Below are 19517 nucleotides of genomic sequence, written 5' to 3' on the forward strand. Positions count from 1 at the left end.
CAGGCCGGCCTTTGTCGATGCCCAATTAGAGCTTCAGAGAAGTAGGCCACGGACGTCACGCTTAACGGCTTTGTGCTGCCTGTGTAAAACTTTTACCAAGCCGTGTCGTCACCCTCGGCCGCGTCGAGACGTCTGACCGCCCTGCGGCGGGTTAATGACGGGAACACGATACTGTGCAAAGATGCACCGTCGGCATTGTGCAGGACAAAAGCAGCTCTGATCATTCAGCCTGTTGCGTGAAACCATATCGGATTCTTTTCCCTCGCTGTGCTAAAGTGGGTCAAAAACCCATCCTGCATCATAATACATCTGCTTGATTTATTAAAACCAAGTGTTAATTATATTTCATCCCACTTTCTACAGCAACATGTAGAGCGTTTTCCTATCCTAGTGCAGAGTTTGTGATTAATGAATCCTCTCATGGAAAAGTACTGGGCGCCTCGTCACACGGCGGCGAGCAGAGCAATCAGAGCCGCTCTGTGCCGCCTTGGCAGCTCGTCCGCCGGAGCTCGTGAGTCTGCCGGCGGTACTTGAGCTCCTCACTGTCAACATGATTCATCTCGGGCTGCGAGCTGCCGCTTCGCCGTGACAGCGCTGTGCCGCAGCTGCACCGATCGCACATGCCTGCTCCCTGCGAAGCACACACACCGACAGGCTACAGATGACGTTTACAAGCTTTTGAGGCACCTCGCCTCCACCCCCGGGTTTGCTCCGTCACTTGATAGTTTTGTTTGTTCCTGACTTCTGAGAGACGAGCCGGGCCTGATTCCATCTTCCTCCCGGCCCGTAGTGAAAGCTCTTCCTGGGAACGTGGAAATCAGATGAACTTACATTCATGTCACTCTGGGACTGGGGAGATGTGATGGAGCGGATATGTTTATCTGTCTCCAAAGTGTCTGTGGACGTTGAACATAAACAACCGGATAAGGCAAAGTTGTAGAGATGATATTGCAAATAAATAGGCAGATCTGTGTGTAAAGTGTTTAACAAAGGCTTATGAGTTGAACTTAAATATAATAGGACAGGCTTGTTGTGTTTTGTGCTGCACAGTAGTGATAGGGTTAACGCTATTTTTTCATAGTGAAAATATCCCCGATAGGAGTTGGTTTTGGACTGAGTGTGTGTGTACAGGGTGTGTTTCCTGACTCTAAGGCCCCACCACCTTCAATTAGATGAAACTTTATGAATGGATGATGTTTTTTTCTTTCTTTTTTTTTTTTTTGTTGCATTCAACTATAGATTCTTGTATTGTCAAACCTGTAGCTGCTCTAAATAAACTCGGTGTTGATCTGGTTCACTCTCAGCTCTCATCTAATGTCCTATCTTACAGGAGCAGAGAGAAGATTCTCCTCTGCATTCCACACATTTGAACCAGCGGTGGACACTTGCTCAAGAGCCCAAGGTAGTATAAATCGGGGTTTTGTGAACACCAGCGGCCTTCATTTTTCCCACCAATACTCAAAAAGATACAACCTGCAGGTTCTAATTAGTCTCGATATTTGAAAGCATTTGTCATTTATTCATCTATTTTGCTACTTACTTTATACTTAATCCATACTTAAGCTGAATAAAACATTTAAACAGGTAGATTTAAAAGCATTAAAGTTAATCATTACTGACTGATTGTGGGAGACATACACTATGTATTGTGTTTTGATATTTTATCAAAACACAAATTTATATTTTAAGGTCAGTGTGTCCACTTGTGCGTGCGTACACACAAACTTTGCATAATTGCATTCTCTGTTTGGAGGTTTACATTCTGAATTCAGTGGTTTCTGGTTTCTTGGGCGTTTCGTGTCACCTTGACCTCAACAATGTTTCACATGCTGCGAACAAGCCTGACACGTAGAACAGTCCTGGCTGACTAAATATAAAGTTGGACAGTTTGTGAGCTTGTGATGTAAAACTGATCAACTCATGTGGTCATCGGTCATGAGCGCTCTGGCTTGAGATACTCGGTGTAACGGAGTGTGATATACAGGAAGTCCCTGCCGAGGGATCGTATTTATTTTTGTTGCTCAAATGCATTTTCACTTGATTTATCCAGATCATATGAACTTGAGCAATAAACTTTTTTGGAAGACCTAAGAAAGATCTTACCTAAGCTAGTAAAGCAAATAGACCAAAGAGGCACATGATGCACATGTTCAGCAGGCGCCTAACCATAAAAAAATAGGTATATTTTGAGATGTTGCTATGCTTTTTTCAGCAGAGGGAATGAGGCGTTTCGTAAGTGTCACTGCAGTAGTTATCTGCCTGGTGTGTGTGTCTGTGTGTGTGTGTGTGTGACCCTTGGAGGTCATTTCCTCTGGATGGGCTGGCGCTGACCACTTGAATCCACCGAAGCTCTGGTCATCTCTGGTATCTGACAGCTGGCTCTCACTTTCCGCCTTAAATGGTCGAGCGGCTGGAAGTAGGTCGTTGCCCGGGTGAAGGCACCTTCATGCCAATAGCCCCATCCCACAATACCAGTACCACTGCAGGTCCAGAGGAGACGGGACTCAAGGCCAAACTATGACTTGAATGCAGAAATGTGGGTCATGCAATTCTTATTGAGTTGCATTGTAGGATAGCATTTAATACTCAATGATGCATCGGCAGTTTTTTTAATAGACGATTTTATAATCAGTGTGTAATGCTATATTTATCCACTGACCTGAAGTGAACATTTAGCTGAACTGTTAAAAATCCAATCTCCACAGTAAGGCTTTGCAATTCCGAAAAGGAATTTATACTAAGACAAGCCAAACATATTTTTCTATTAACTGTTCATGCTTTTTAAAACTATTTTATTTGTGGATAGCTGCTGAGAATGACCTGAAAGAAAGAAAAGATCTTCTCAGTGAATTACTCATTTCATTGTTGCCTTACAGTGTGTAGGTGTAAGTGCTCACAGCCTCCCTGACACTTCACCCTCTCCATTATCAATAATTTAATCCAGAACCTTGAGTAAACTAATTATTCAGATTCAGCTCCTATCCCAGACAACCTTCCCTCAGATGATTGAATAGATCTACTCTGCTCTATCTTGTTATTGGTGTTGCTATAATTAATCCTTCTATTGTTGCTGGGCTCATCTGGGTGAACAATACTTCCATCACTCATGACTGAGGTAAAATAAAACTGGAGTGCATGCAATCTGTTATCATTTTGGCTTTAACACTGAAATCGAACCAGCTGTTTCTCTTTTCTTTTCTTTAAGTCAGACACAGTTATATGACTTTAGTGTTTTCAATAACTGTGCCAAGGATAATTGTACCTGAAGGCCTGAAGCATAAACCTTTGAAGTGCAACGATTGTGTAATAGCCTGCATGTTGAGGTAATTTATTTTCAGAGCTGTTGGAGTCAACTGCATGTACACTGCAAAAGTTGATGATTACAAGAGACACAATAAAATTCTGTTTCAATAAAAATGTACAACTTTGAACAGGAAGGTACTGACTCCCAGGCCATGTTTAAGCTCGCCATCTAGTGGCAAAAAGGAAACATAACATTACAATTAAAGTTAATGTCAGAGGTCTGGATGATTTTTTGAGGTGTTGCATCAGCACCAGTGCTGAAAGACAGAGGAAAATGACAAAATGTTGTCAAAATAAAAGGGTAAAAACCCTGCATGTATGGAAACAAACAAGTAAAAGTTTAAGGCACGGCAAGTGTATCTTAGCATACAAGTCAGTTCACGGTATTTTACCAGGACACAAAGGAAATATATTAAAACAGGTTGATTAAGAATCTTACTCTTAATTGATGAATATTAAACATTCAAACAATGTGATTAAAGCTGTTTCACATTATTGTTTCTGACTCTGGGAACACTGAGAAAACCTCTGCCTGAGGACCTCAGGGATCTGGATGTTTCATATTCCACAAGTAAATCTGAGATGTACGTAGGATCTTGTTTGGTCAGAAATGCTTTAATATTTTTTATATTCTGAATAGATTTCAATTATATAGAATTTTGCTACCCAAAGGGCTTAACAGTGTTAAAAAATATAATTCTCACATTCTTTTTATTTATTTATTTATTTATTTATTTATTTATTTATTTATTTATTTATTTATTTATTTATTTATTTATCAAATCATTTTAAAGCATCTGTGCTTTTATTTTGAAAGTTCTGGGAAGTGTTACTGTTGCCACAGGCAACGCCTGTCGTCGCCACTCAGTTGCGGCTCTTTCTTGACAGCTTGTCTGAATATCCGGGTTTTATTTATTTCCTCAGCTGTGTTGAATCTATGCGAAATGCCGCCGAAAGTTCGTAAAAAGAAGGCAGAAGGTGAGAAAACAAACCCGGGAGCCGCAGAGAAAAAGACATGGGAGGCGAAGCTGACTGAGGCTCGCTTTGAGGAGGTGAGCCACTGTCTTTTGACTCAGAAAATTAGTCAAATACCGTCAAAGTGCTGTTATTACACGACTTTTAAGTGTTTTGTGAGTGGGGTGCAGAATCATGTCACTTCGTGTTTTATTATTTTTCTTCTAGCTTGTTCATTTTTCACACTGCGTTTACAAAAGTTTGTATAAAATGCGTGTGGAGTGTTTTTCGGTATAAATCTGCCTTGATACGTATTGAATAAATGAAAATAGGAGCGGCTTGTATCTATGATACGCAGTGTTTTGCAGCGGTGTCAAACATAGGGCCCGTGGGCCAAAGACAGGCCCTAATCTCGGGGTCTTTAAGCTCTGGCTTGGCCTCTACATTCAGTTTCCATCCAGTTATGTGTGTTTAGGCTGTACTGTTTTCCTGTCTCTTTATTTTTCCCAGGACTCATGGCGGGCCAGTGTGTCTGTGGTGGTTGGGAGAAGCCCAGCAGAAGAAACACTGATCCAGGCTCTGGCTCTGGCTGTACCACAGCGCAAACTTTTTACGGCCATAACCAGGGACAGCGCTCTTGCAAAGGTGTGACTCTTTAGAGATATACTGTCAAGTAAACACATGTTTTTTTGGACTGTGGGCTTCAACTCTACACAGAAAGGCCTTCAAGCCCCAAACTGTGTCTGCACAGGTCTGTGAGCCGGGCAATCCCAAAGGGAAAAAGTCAGATGAACCTCCGATGTTCTATGAGGTATGATTTTGATGTTTTGAAGGAGCAAACTCACACACGTCTGTATTGTTATATGGCAGTTTATTGTGTGTTTCTGTGCCATTTTCTGTGCAAATTAATTTTCCCTTGTGCAGGTTATGGAGGTGGCGAAGGCGCTGTTGGACGCTGGTCAGGAAGTTTCTTGTGATCTGATGGCGAAAATACTGAAGTTCCTGCTGCTGCAGATCAAGACTGACGACCAACGGAAGATGGGAGCTGAACAGGTGAGGGGCTTTAGTTGTTATTTGACATAATGTTTCGAGCATCACAGTTTTTTTTGCTTTTTCAAGTTTAGCCAAACCTTGACGTGAGGTTATTTTTAAATGCATTTTGTGCCTTTGTCTCTCAATTCCAAGGATGAAAAGGGGAATGCTACTCGTTCTTCTGCCAAGAACAGAGGTGGGGCTAAAGGCTCTCCAGTGGCGCCATGCAAAGAGAGGAAAACCAAGCTGAAACGCAGGGATGATGTCGAGCCGCCTACATTCAAAGGTTAAAAACAAACCAAAAATTGGCTTTGTATCCTCAATAGCCACAGCTTTATGTTGATGTTTGCATTTGGCATGCATGGATTTGTGCAGAAAAAGAAAGAACAGACTGAGCACAGACCTTGCGTCTGTGTGTATCTGTGTGTTTGTGCAGATGACGAGCCAGACGACGGTCCTCAGCGCTATATCCTCCTGCTGGGTTTCTACCAGCCACAGCTGATTGGACTCTTGGATGCCATGGGTGTACATGTAGCTCATGTGATCCAGTTGTGCTCAGAACAAACCGAGTCGTCTGAGGAGCAGCAGGACCAACAAGGCTGCGAGACCGGTGAACAGAGTCTGAGCGCTGCGTCGGCTCTGGATACAGGTGAAGCATTTCAGCATATTGTCTTAATAAATTCTTTACTGATCTCTGATTGATTCAGTTCTTGAGTAATTTTTCTTCCTCTGATTAATTCTTCTGTGTTTCCTCACTAGAAAAAGTTATCGACAGCTCACAGCTGGCTGTCCAGGCCAGAAACTTGGATCTGTTCTGGTCAAATCTGAGGCCGCTTTTAGACGCTGGCCCACTGAACTCCAAGCTCCACGATGTGGTTCAGCTCAGCTACACTGCGTCAGACGTCTCGCTTCCTCTCCTCACACAGGACCCCATCTCTGTGGTGAGTCAGTCATTTCTTTTCATGTTGCCCCCAAGCTTCAGTCCTCTAACAGTTTGCGCTTGAACTTTGCATTCAGTCGGAGGTAGGGAGCGGCGTCTTTGACGGAGTGGCCAATCTGATCTACGACTGTCTGAGGTGGCGCAGGCAGCACCAGCATTATCAAAACCACGTCAGACTCATCAGCGTCCCCTCAGTTGTCAGAATGGATTCAGAGGTATGCATATACACATCTGCATGAGCATGAATATCTGTCATTTGTTGCTTTATTCAGAAATATGTGATGCAAAATAGATCTGTTCATTGCTGGAATATATTTGCTGTCCCCAAATTATACTGAAATGTGAAAATAGGATATACGGTAGTTTAAAATCCTCAGAGGTGATATTGGGAGTGTATCTCTGTTATGTCAAAGCTTGATACCATGTGTTTTGTGTCAGACTGTGCCAGTGTCAACCCCACACAGACAGGAGAAGAAGTCAGTTCTGGAAGAAGACCAATCAGATAACGGTTAAAAGCTTGATCTCTCTCTCTCTTCTACTTGTTCACAACTGTATCTGCCCTACAAATGGCAGACTAATGAGAAGACATCATCACCTTTGTCCTATAATCTGTTTTCTCTTTCGTGTGTGCAGAGGCCAAAGCGCCTCCTCTCTCAGCAGAGGTGGACATGTGTCACTACAGCAGCCTGCTGGACCTGCTTCCCCCTGAAGCCTGCTCTGTGCCCTTGATCCTGAACTGTATGGTGGAGCAGGTACGTTTATGTTTTTCCTTAGTGTTAGTTCATCACTTCTTGTATGTGACTGATTAAAGAATTCTCTGTCTATATATACAGTATATATTGCTTTGGACTGTCTTTGTTCGTATCAAAATTCTCCATTTATGTTTTTTTTTCCTGTGAGTCCAGGTGGTGGTTTCCACAGAGTCCCACTTGACAGAGGAGCCCGAACTGCTGGATGGTCCAGAGCTGAGTGAACAGCTGGTCAGCTACATCCTCCGAAGCTTCATGCCTCTGATGGACACTGAAGAGGAGAAAAGCCACTTTTTGAGGAACATGCTAACTTTCGTACAAAAGAAAGAAGACGAGAAGGTAAAGTGAATACTGCAGATTATCGATCCCAGGACAGTGTGGCTCATGTTTCAGTCTCGAGGACACAGATTGCAGCTCAGAGGTTGCAGGCAGATCAGCCCATCTCTGCCAGCTCCTGTGTCATCATATCAGGTTTGTCGCAGCACCGTGCACACACTGGGGCGGGCCAAACAGGCCAAACGGTGACGTCTGTAAGGATGGTGAGGTACCTGGTTACTCCAACAGACAGGATGGGAGCTGGAATCTGTGTCCTCCTTCATTCACAAACAGACCACTCATTCATTCAAACACGCACGCATCCTCTGTTTTAATCCCAGTCTTCATACAACATTTGTATTGACCAAAACTTGAAATTGTTTAAGTTTGTTTAAATTTAAGGCTGGATGAGCATCTGTAAAGCATGATTATTTAAAGAAATCTTCATGTTATCTCTTGGTTTTCAACCTAAATTCTGAAATAGGGCATCTACTGCAAGTCTCCATTGTAAGTGCTCGTACTGCAGAGGAGCTGCAATGCAAACACATCACATTCCAGTGTAATCCCAGCAGAGGGTGCTGTGATCAAGGTGGATGGTAGAGAGAGAATATCAAGCCTGTTGGTGATGAATTATTTTAGGTATTCATAAACAAACCATTTTATTATAATCATTATTTCAAGCAGTTCTTCTGGTGTGATCCCATTGCTCCTAATCCAATATCCGGCTGTATATTAAGTATTTTAAAGTTTCCCAAAACGATTATGATTACAATTCGACGTGTTTGTTTTTTCCTATGTCTTCTATGTTAGCCTCTGTTGAGTAATCTTGGAGCAGACAAACCTGGAAAAAAGCGCAAGCATCCTCGGATCATCAGACACCACGATGAGAGGGCGCAGCGTTTGGGAGGCATCGGCGTAAGTTGATTTGTAATTCATATTTACTTTTATCTTGAATCTACACTTTATTATTGTTCATGTGAGATGTAAATATGTTATTTTCATTTGCCTGTTAACACATTCAGGTGGTTCCGGGCTTCGATCCCTCAGAGGTGGAAATGTCCATGATGAGATTCTCTCCAGTGTGGGAGCTGATTCAGTCAGTTCGACAGAGAAGCGGCAGCTCCTGTTGGATGGCCCTCAAACAGCAGCTGCAACAGTCCTGCACAGATGGTCAGGAATGTGTTCAATAGTGTGCATATGCACACTTCCTCCCGCCGTGATGTCAGACAAGTTTAGTTTTCTTTGTAAAACTGCATCAGAAACCAAATGACCCTGTGATGTGATGATATCCTTCAGATAATGCGCCATGGCAGGAAGTGGAGCGATTGTTTCATCAGAGTGTGTTTGAGGCGATGCCTCTCACTCGACTGGACCAGCAGGATATGATAGCAGCAGGGCAGCAGACTCCAACAGCAATCCCGTGGGACAGCCCCTCATCCTACGCTAAGCAGCAGCTTCATAATCTGTGGACTGAAGGTCTGTTGCTACGTTACTTGATTTAGTCTTAGTTTGGAGTTAAAAACTAGTATTATAATAGTTAAAAACTATCTAATAATCCATATAAGAGCAGGAAATGTGAGCATGAGATGTACATGTTACTGTGATGCTACAGGATTACATGCAATGTGTACACAGTGCTGAATTTCACTGACAAACCTCCTAACTTTTTTCAACGATAGGTCCAGCATTCCTTACTGAAGACACTGCTAATGCAGAGGTAATCTGTATTCCCCTTGTTTTTAATTCAATTGCTTCATTTTACATTGCTTGCTTCAGCCAAAAATCTCTCAAGTATTTATTAGATGTACTGGCAGTTAATGTTGCTGCTTGTTTTCTCCACTAGCAGTTCAGTGGGAGAGCGAGCACCCAGCTGGATTTATGTGATCTGCAGAGATGTCGTTTGAGATCTCTGTCTGACTGGCACTATGCTGAACACCTCGATGCCACCATTTTCCCTCAGGTGATTTCCTCCTGAAAATGAAAGTTGAGTTAAAAGTGTAATTCTGCTGTAATAGCTGTGATTCATACCGCAGTCTTGTGGCTTTAAAGGCTGTTTCTCTTTGCTCAGAGCGTTTTAACGTGAAACACAGCAGCGGACGGGCATCATTTTGTAACTAACGATACAGACATGGAGCGGTACATTATTGCAATACGCTGTACGACTGCAGGCAAAGTGATTTTAAGGCAGAAATTTCCACTAAAAATCATGAATTTACTTGTGTAATTTCTTCCCTGCAGGTCCTCCAGGCAGCTTCAGAACAGTACATCTGTGTGGACACCTTTAGAGGATGTCATGATAACACACTGTACATTTACTGCCACAATCCCATGGATGTTCATCGCCACTGCAAGGAGTCCTGGGGTGTGTCTCTTCATACCGATGTCAAGTTCAGGTCTGATTTTAGGCTTTCACTTTCAACTGCTTGTTTGTCACAGGAAATGTATTTTTGAAATGTATTTGGTATCATAATTAAGGGACAAATCTTCCGTCCGTCTTTCGACAGGACGTACCTGGAGCATGTGGCAGATACCATTTCAGACTGGACAAGAGAGGAAGAATTAAAGCGAGATGCGGAAGCCAGAAACTCTACTGAGTCTCCAGAAGGTGCTTTGATTATATATGTGAACAATCATCTCGAGCAATAAAGCAGTACTGAGGACTGCATACATGAAATGTTTGTTTAGTCCCAGAACCGGATGAAGAGGCGATATGTGCTGTAGAGGAAGACAGTCTGAAAGCAGTCATCAGAAAAGGCTCCCTCAAAGTAAGCACTTCCTGCACATGAATACACACATGAGAGGCTTCGGTATTAAACTGAACCAGAATTGAATCACTCACCTTCATCCCTTGCCTCTTTGAATGATTTATTCCAGACATGTTAACGACTCTCCCTGACTCATGATTCAGCTGTCTGCGTGTTTTTTTTAATGCAGCTATAATGTATTTAATCAGCATTGCAGTACACTTAAAATGAAATACTTAGCAAATGCACCGGCTCAGTGTTATTTCAGTGGCGATAATTTTACATAGAAGTACCTGTCTTTATGATAAACCACCAGAATGTAAAGATTTAGCATTCTTCATGTTAACCTCACACTTGACTCCACTGCGTGTTGTAGGCCTGGAAGCTGGAGCAGGATCGGCTGAAGGAAGAGGAGATGGCTAAAAAATCAAAGAAAGAAAACACACCGAAAGGCAAGCCACAGAGGGAGGAGGGCAGATCAACGTCTAACAAAAAAGGCAAACCCTTGACTGGGGGCGAAGAAAGCCGAGCAGAGACGGCGGACACCGGAGCCAAGACTCCTAAAGAGTCCGTTCTTCCCACAGCCGCTCCTGAGGATGGAAACGCTGAACTGCAGCTGACAGCGAAACCTTCAACTGTGAGGCCACGTTGTCATTGATAAATAGACAGCTGATATCCAGGTCAAGTGGTCAGTAATATGTGTACGTGATTGAAGATGTGTTCTGTGTGTGTTGAGGAGGGTTTCACAGGCTACAGCATGGACGGACAGTTGATCCATGTGTCCGGACGGCTTCAGCACGTCTTCCCCTCAGATGGAGGGTGCATCACTGTGGAGAACATCAACTTTGTTGAAGGTACAGCGACAAAACTGGAAAATGGTTAGAAAAAAAAAAAGAATAGAGTAAAACGTACGACTTGATCCTCAACGAGAGTCCTTCCTGTTTATGTGGCGCCCTCAGCAAAACGAACTGTCATCCCTTGCTGTGCTGGGTCGTTCTTCTTTTTCTCATCCATGCATGGTAGCAGTACTGCCAATGATTTCCCGCATGCCTTGTGTTTTCACTCAGGCTCCCACCTAATGAAAGTAGCCGTAATGAAGGATGGACATAGTTTCTACACGCATATCAACTCGGTGAAGCTTCCTCCTCAGCATCAAGACGGACAAAATGCGGAAAAGAAAGATTGCTATGGAGGTATAAACTGCTCATGTTGCCAGGAACACCATAGATCACCACTCAGAGTGGAATACACCAGAGCCTGTTTTGTCATTTTCCACATGTGATGGCTTGTATGTCTTTTTTTAGTGTTGGATGCTGTGGAGGTAATTAGATTGAAGCAGGGCTCTCTCACAGCAGTGCTAGATAATGGGATCCGCCTCTCGTACAGTTCCTATGGTCCCATGGGAGAATGCACAGGTATTATGCTCACACACTTTCAGTATTCAGCTTCAGTGTGTGCTTCACTCATGACATTCTTCCACCTGGTTCCAAAAACACTCAGTCTGCCTAATTACTTCATTTTGAGCATCATGTTATGAAGAAACCAGAGCTGTGTTAACATGATATCTTTTTTTTTTTTTTTTTTTCACGGTTTAGTGACTTCCCAGGAAACAGAAAGAACCTCTACTGTTGACCCCATCCCTGCCTCTTCCTCCACCCATCACTCCCAGGAAGCTGACATTCAAACCGCACCCAGCAACGCTGTACCGCCACAGAACCAGGTTTTCCATATCCAGAGAGATATATATACACACAATATATAAAAAACAAGTTGCTCAACCCATATTATGTTCCTGTAAGGTGTCTGAAGACCAACCAGCGTCGCCATCAAATCCTGTCAGGAGTCTCATCCTGTCACTTCCTAATGGCCTTGTGTTGAAATTTCTGCTGGATGGTGCACAAGGTCAGTGGCACACACACACACACACAGACACACACTCACAGAGGGTAGTGACAATGTTAACAACTTTTTCAGAAATTGTATGAATTGACAGGAAGATTACATCATAATTAATTAGTTTCAAGTTTCTTGGGCATTTTTTTTAATTACCTTGTCACCTTCACACCTTTATAATGTTTCACATGCTGCAAAGCAATCTGATCTGTGAAAGAGCCCTGGCTGACTAAATATAGTTTGCGAACATGTGATTTAAAAGTAATTCCTGCATGTGGTCATTGGTCATAAATGCTGTGACTGGAGGTACTCGGCGTAACGGAATGTGATACACAAGAAGTCCCTGCTTAAGGACAATGTTTATTTCTGAAGCTCAAATGGGTTTTGACTTCCTGTTTTGGTTTTCCAAACAACTTTGATTTGTCCGGATCATATTAAATTTAATGATTTTTTTTTTTTTTTTTGAAGGACCCAATAAAGATCTTGTATAATAGACACATAGTGGAGTTGTGTTTGTTGAAACAAAATAGACTTCAGAGGCACATGACGCACATGTTCGCCAGGCGCCTAATCCTAAAAATAAAATGAGTACTGTGAGATGTTGCCATGCTATTTGCAGCAGTGTGGATGAGGTGTTGTTTCACTACAACACACACACACACACAAGTTGATACTTTTCGACAATAGATTAGTTTGCATGTGTACCATTACCGTCCTTTTCTCTGTGTCATTATTATTATGGTGCATTTCTGTGTGCAGGAGTATCGCGGGAAGAAAGGGGTATTCTAGTGAGACAGAGCTTCCCCCTGCCTGATGCAGGAGATTCAGGCCATCATCAGAACTCATCTCTCTCCGAGGAGCTGTTCCGTATAATCACTGGCCAGGGAGCTGTTATCCGTTACCTGAAAGACGGATCCACAGAGGTACACACACATTCATTCTTGTAACCTCTCACACATTTCAGCTGAGTAAGAGCACCTTCAGCTGCAGCATCAGGAATCCCTTTATAATATTAGCGATGAGCACCGTGCCCTCACAGGTACATTAATCATCAGTATTTGTGTGTATGGCAGGTGCTTTTTGCAGATGGCACAGTCAGTGTCAGCCAAGATTCTGGTCCAGAGTTGGTGCCTGACTCCAAGGTTCAGGACGAAAACTCTCATGAAGAAGCAAAGGACAAGAAAGGTCAGACTGCACAGTAACTGTATGTTCTTTCTTCTAATGAACATGAGCGACTTACTTGGAGGATAATTAAGTCTCAGGTTTACACTTTATATGTTTTCTGTGTTTACACAGAGCGGAGCTCGGAGAGAGATGCGGAGGCTCAGGGGCGCTGTTGGATAACCACAACTCCAGCTGGCGATCGCATCTGCACAATTGGGACCACACACAAACACATACCCACTAAGCCTCTTCTCAACTTCAAGGTTACAGACTTTTTCACCCAACAGGCAAGTTTATAGTATTAATACAGGTTTCAAACAATCGCTGCTCTATTAACGATGAAAAAAAAAAGAAAAGATTTTGATAAGATTCACACAATAAAACATGGACAAGGACAGACTTGTGACTTCAAAATATGACTGGTAGCTGAAAGATTTCACTTTGATCCTCTTCTATACTCACATTCTTCGTTTGACTGCTGTTGTTTCAGGTGATGCTGACCCGAGAGGATCACGTGGTTTCTGTTCAAAATCCAGACGGATCTCAGATTGTTGAACATGTCGATGGAACCAGGATCACGAGTGCCCAACAAGACAGCGATCAGGGGAGCCTGTCTGTCAAAGAGCGGGTAATAACGGTGGAAAAAGATGGCTGCGCCACAGTGGTGATGTACCCGGATCGTCACATGGCCCGTGTGCTTTTAGCTGATGGAAGCGTCGTCACTGGGAATAATCAAGGCGAATACCAGGTGTGATTACAGCAAATAATGCACTTATATTTACTATTAGTTTAATAGTTTTTTTGTATTAGAATGCATTTCTACAAGTACCTCTTTCACATTGGTATCCAAGGTGTATCCATCAAGGGCTGGACTCCTGCACATCCAAAATGATGGAAAGTGTGTGTACTCTTCTGACAAGTATGTAACGTCCAGCTTAAGCACAGCAACTCCCACTAACCAAGCTGGAATTTACACCATGAGCCACACAGACAAGGTGGCATGTGACATTAGAGACCTGGATGGCAACCACTTCCAGGTCAGCGACGTCATGAAACAGTTTCCTATTGGAAGAAAATATAGACATGACTGATCATGCCAACCTGTGTTGCAGGTGATGGATGACGGACACGTCTGTGTGCTCAACGTCACTCCTGCTCCAAGTGCACAACATGATGAGGGAGAGCTAGAAAGGGAGGAGGGCAGAGAAGTATCCAGGCTTTGTGAAAAAGACCTAATAAATTGTACAAGGTAGGATTCCACGCTTTCGGTGTCGTTTCCATCCATTTTTCACTCACCAGCACTGTGGCTGAAATGACCTGACGGCATTTAGATGACAATGTTTGATAGCAAATCGGTGAGCTGCCTTCATGGAGTAGACGGATGGTGTGTTCTCAAGTCGTATGTTATCCCCCAGGCTATTTCTGGTGCACGAGGATGGTTCGGGCAGTGAACTGCTGAACCGTCACAGTGTGGAGAAGCTGCTCCACCAGGCATACTCTGATCCCACCGTAGCAGTGCTGAAAGAACCTCTGCCAGATACACAAGGTCCTGATGAATTAGGAAACATCAGTTACAAAGGGATGGATTTGAAAAAAATGAACTTATGTGTTTTTTAATCGTAGATTTATTTGAAGATGAACTCTTCAACATAATGTGCAATTAATATGTTAAGTGGACATGTGTCTGTCCCTGTGGTCTTATTCTGTGTCTGTGGTTTGTCCAGGTGACTTTGGCATCACTCTCCTGAAGCCCAGCCACCAGAGCGTGTGGTCCCAGTGGCTGCTCGCCAAACAAATCGACGACATCACTCCTCCTAACCTCAGAAACCGCAGCTGGCATGACTTCCCCAGAGTAGAGGTAGACGCCCTCTCAAACACGTTGTACATGTAGACGTGAATAAATAACACATCCACGACCCAATGTGGGGATTTTCCTCAATAGATCTTTCTCTGTATTCCAGAGGAAGACCTCAGGTCCTCCTTTTGGGACTAATTTGTCCCTGTGGGGGACGTGTGGTGGTTCTGCAGCTCAGTCTCCGACTGTCAGGAGCTGTCCTGAGGTCCTGGAGATAAGGGAGCTGTGCCAGCACCAGCCATTCACTGCACCATTCAAAAATGCCATAGACTCACGACTGAAGGTAAAATACTCTTTATCATATGTGGCAAAAATATTAGAATGACACTTTTTTCTCTTGACCTTGTCATTTCCATTTAATGTTTTTTGCACTAAAACATACAAAAGCCCTTTTATGTCTGTTTGAGAATCTTCAGAAAATCTATTTTTGTGTTAATATGAACTAAAATTGTGAGAAATGTAGAAATGTGATTTCTATTCCAGGATTACATCCTGAATTTGATGGAAAGAGAACAGCGGTGTGAAGAAATGCAAATAAAAGACCCTCGGACTGAGAAGGAGCGTACCTATGCTCGCGATCGCCTCAGTCTGAGTCTGGTGAGCACGCTCATACAGGCACACACACATATGAGAGAGCAACTGATACAATTTATAGCACTGTAGACGTAAACCACAGACAAATCTCACGAAAATGATCAATACATTAGGAAATGCCTAAAAACAAGCGAATGATTAGAAAAAAATGTTTAGTCTTTTACAGAAGAAGATGATGCGAGCCACTCTCGTCGTGAAAGGAATCCAGGTGGGTGAAACTGGCTCTGAGAATTCTTTCTAAGCAATGCGTGACACACTCAGAATAGATATATATTTGTTCAGTGGTGTGTATCATTTAGTTTTAATTGTGTGCTCAAGGCTGCACAACACTCCAGAGATGTGCACCGTTTCTGTCTTTGTCTGTGTGTTTCCACAGAGGACGTGGCCGGTCTGTACAGACGAGGACTCGGAGCACGAAATGAGCAGTCCAGTCACAGTCCGGAGACACTCACGTGGTTTGTCTGCTAACATTATGTGATTTCCACAGTGCAGTTGAGTTTGAAATGGTATTATTGTTACATTGTCTCTCTGTTTCAGTTTTACAAAAAGTACAGAGTCGAAATGGACTGAGAGACTGGCAGATCACAGGTGAAGTGTCTTAATCACACATGTGTAATGTCACTCAGTATCATCGACAGGTCAGGGTTTGGACTTAATCGAATGATGTTTTCACTTGTATGAACATTCTCTGAAATACTTAGATGCCTGAAAGTAAATATGAATGAAATGTATTCCATGTATTTGCATCAAACATTTGCCAGTTACAGCTGTAAATGTCAGTGGTAAAACGGCTAAAGTGAGTTACTGTAGGATCCAAATGATCTCTTTGGCTACAAAACTGTAATAGGACTAACAAACTCTGCATGATAGATCTGAAAGACGATGACACATGATGACAAATGAACTTGGAATTTGCACCCATTTGCAGCCATTTTTGCTGCTTGCACATGTGTTACAGACATGAACTACAAGAGGAAAAGAATTACAGAGCGGCTCTGAAGAGGAAGGACATTGTTCCCTATTTTCACCCTGAAAATAAACACTTATACCAGGTTCTGTGGGAGTTCACTTCAGCATGTTGAACCAAATATATACAGTATATATTTTGTTCTGTTTTTTTTTTTAATTTAATAGTGAAGCATAAGGAGAGACAGGGTTGTTATTTGCTCTTCCAGAGTCTGCAGCAGCGTCAGTTTCCCACCATGAGGAGCTCATCCATAGATCTCTCACCGATCTCCAAGTCAGACAGTGCTCAGTCCTTCCTAAGAGACGCCCCACAAGAGAGCAGTAAGTGTCACAGAGTCCGTCTTAACTAATGTGTACTGAAAATAGAACCAGTGTTCAATTTTCTGCTCGTGTGTAAACAGGTTTGTTTAGCATTTTTGTTAAAACAAAAGCTTTGTTGCAGTCTGTAGCCTGTAATGTGTTTTATTGGTTGTTCCAGCCCCACGGCCTTTAAACCCCACACCTTCTCAATCAGCCAGGTAATCATGGACATTTTGTGATTTATTGTCTTTTATTTTTCTGTGGAACCGGAGAGAATTGCAAGACACCCACTTAGTGTAACACTGCTTAATGTGCTTTATACCCTCAGTCACACAAACACAAAAGGCAGGATGTCTGAGAGGAGACCCACCAACCCCACGCCCCAGAGTGCTGGTTTGTTCCACACCTGTGTCCCTCATTTATGCTCAGCTGTGTCCCGCCACCACTGACCTTTACATTCATAATAAACGCTGGCTCAGGGCAGAAACGACCTCATATAGTTTTCATTAAACGGAAAGCATGGGACCATGGAAGAGTATAATCAATCAGGGTCGAAACTAAATATTGCACTCTAGAGGACAAAGTCCGGTTTTTATTCAAAGCACCATCAGGCGTGTAAATTAAATCCGTCACATTTCTTGAAGAATAATACAAACAATACACAGAAAAGAGTGGACATGATTTACAGTCCTCTGCAGTTTCAAGGCTGGACGATGCAGCCTTTAAGTTAGAGCATATAGATGAATAAATTATGGCGTGTGTGCGTGCGTGTGTGTGTATTTATGTGCAGGTGAACGCAGTCAGAGGGGTTCAGGTAGGCAGTGGAATCCACTCCAGGTGGACGTGACTGGAAATCCCAGGAAGACGAAAGTCAGACTACCAACATCCATCCTCAGCTCAAAACCCAGATGCCTGCCAAATCAACAGGTACACTAATCCACACATGCATCCAACAAAAGGCACTTCAAAGTCTCAGTTACAGTACAATATTTGTGAAAACAAAATATATATATTATATTGTATTTTATTCAAAACACAAGTTGTTCATTGAACACTTTTCTGTTTAGCTGTTGTCATTTTTCTTTTTGTTATCTCTCAAGACAAAAAAAGAGCTGAGTTTAATAATAGAAATTTGTTTTCAGTGCTCTGGGTTCAGTTATAGTCTGTGAATAGCAAGAATCCTAAAGTGACATCTAGAGGATGTTATATGCAACTACTCCACCAGAATTTGGTGACCTTCCTGCAGCACAAACCATCATCAACTTATGCCCTTCATAATCTATAATAATGAAGGCTCCATTAACTGTGACATAAAGGACTGAAGTAGTCCAGGTGTGTGCTGTCTCCTTTTCACACACACACACAGATGACTAAGTGTGTGTGTGTGTCTTCTGTCCTAGTTTCTGACAGTGGAAGAGCCCGTGAGGAGGAAATGTCGAACAGTTTCTCTCACTGATCCCACAGCCACCGTCCGGGGCTTCCAGCTCCTCCCAGCCAGTGTTGACTTTGGCACAGTGCAGGCCACCACCTCCTCGGCTATAACTGTGGTGATGAGGAACGTCGGTGTTGACACATGCAGGTACAGCGCCAGACGACGGATGGGGAGACAATTGAAATACCTTTCTGAAAAAAGAAAGAGCTGTAAAGATAGGTAGACCCAGTTTGTGGGTCACCTTCACGTCTAAAGGGAAAACTTTGACCTGTTTGCTTGTTATTTCGATTTGTTTCCGTCAGGTTTCGTGTACAACAGCCCCCACTCTCCACAGGCCTGCAGGTGATCTACAATCCTGGGCCTGTAAGTTTGCATCTGTATGTTCAGTTTTTGCAAATTAAATTTGAACTCATATTAACCTCTTTTTTTTGTTTTTTTTGTTTGGGATAAATGTGACTAAGTTGAAGCTTTTAGGTGTATTTTTTTAATGTGATGAAGGATGGCTTTTCCATATCCTTTTCAGCATTAATATATTTCATCATAAAAACAGACAGATCTTCCCATCATTAGTCAAAAATGCAGTGTCCTGTCTGTCTAGGTGGCTGCAGGTTTGCATGTTGAACTGCTGGTTCAGCTATTTGCCATGTGTGCAGCCAGAGCGGGAGAAACAGAACCAAAGTACATTTCACAGGATATCATCATCAACACGGAGACGGAAATCCTCTACCTGCCCGTCACTGCTAATATCCTTTAAAGACTTGGGGAGTTTTGGATGGTGCTTGTTGCTTTATTTATTGTTGAAGTGGAAGTGATATAGGATATGAAGGAAGTGATATAGTGATATTTACTAACTCTCCCATGCTGTTTTGTTCTTTATAATCTCTTCATTATGAAGGAAATACAGCAGGAGAGCAAGTACACTAAGTGTTGCTTAAAGATCCTTATAATTGCACCCATCCTCCCTGAGTTGTCATATGACATTTGGAAAAAGAACACCAGATCACAGAAAAAGTAAAGTTCCAGCATCTTCCGCCGACATTCCACTTTGTTCAGTCTTGAACCTGGTCTCTACAGGTTAGTATTTTGCAGTAAAAGTCTAATCCTGTGTGGGGCAGCCCTCCTCTGAGGAGCGTTGGGACAGTCCAGCAGCAGGAATAACCTGGGGTCAGGGGTGGGATGCCCTTTTTCCAGCATGATGATTTCCTTTTAATTTACGTGAAGGAGTCATCATAAATAGATTTGGTCAAAAGTAAAAGTATTGATTAGGGTAATACCT

The 19517-nt window shown here is 42.8% G+C and overlaps 1 protein-coding gene across 1 annotated transcript; it reads left to right on the forward strand.

Annotated features, from left to right (window-relative positions):
- The first annotated feature begins 4237 nt into the window (after nt 1–4237).
- On the forward strand, nt 4238–19285 carry spag17 (sperm associated antigen 17). The gene is made up of 46 exons (XM_030088435.1): nt 4238–4355; nt 4768–4902; nt 5009–5068; nt 5182–5310; nt 5479–5575; nt 5726–5938; nt 6049–6230; nt 6307–6444; nt 6850–6981; nt 7135–7317; nt 8104–8208; nt 8316–8463; nt 8590–8769; nt 8973–9010; nt 9137–9253; nt 9532–9686; nt 9798–9898; nt 9985–10058; nt 10423–10674; nt 10777–10891; nt 11105–11230; nt 11342–11452; nt 11633–11757; nt 11837–11939; nt 12690–12853; nt 13004–13115; nt 13227–13381; nt 13585–13842; nt 13946–14131; nt 14207–14343; nt 14510–14640; nt 14819–14946; nt 15056–15232; nt 15433–15546; nt 15700–15751; nt 15920–15998; nt 16081–16131; nt 16502–16595; nt 16719–16830; nt 16988–17027; nt 17138–17196; nt 17600–17736; nt 18210–18388; nt 18544–18604; nt 18840–18984; nt 19195–19285. The coding sequence occupies exons 1-46, from the start codon at nt 4248–4250 to the stop codon at nt 19254–19256; spliced, it is 5760 nt and encodes a 1919-aa protein (XP_029944295.1). The 5' UTR covers nt 4238–4247; the 3' UTR covers nt 19257–19285.
- Nucleotides 19286–19517: the final 232 nt, after the last annotated feature.

This window comes from Salarias fasciatus, chromosome 3 (assembly GCF_902148845.1).
Source record: "Salarias fasciatus chromosome 3, fSalaFa1.1, whole genome shotgun sequence".
In the NCBI taxonomy this organism is placed as follows: domain Eukaryota; kingdom Metazoa; phylum Chordata; class Actinopteri; order Blenniiformes; family Blenniidae; genus Salarias; species Salarias fasciatus.

Excerpts from the sequence above, each read along its gene's own strand:
- spag17 (XM_030088435.1), top strand. The coding sequence starts at position 4,248 with ATGCCGCCGAAAGTTCGTAAAAAGAAGGCAGAAGGTGAGAAAACAAAC. Across the intron at positions 9,899-9,984 it reads CTCTACTGAGTCTCCAGAAG|AACCGGATGAAGAGGCGATA; the intron begins GTGCTTTGATTA and ends GTTTAGTCCCAG. Across the intron at positions 10,059-10,422 it reads TCAGAAAAGGCTCCCTCAAA|CTGGAGCAGGATCGGCTGAA; the intron begins GTAAGCACTTCC and ends TAGGCCTGGAAG.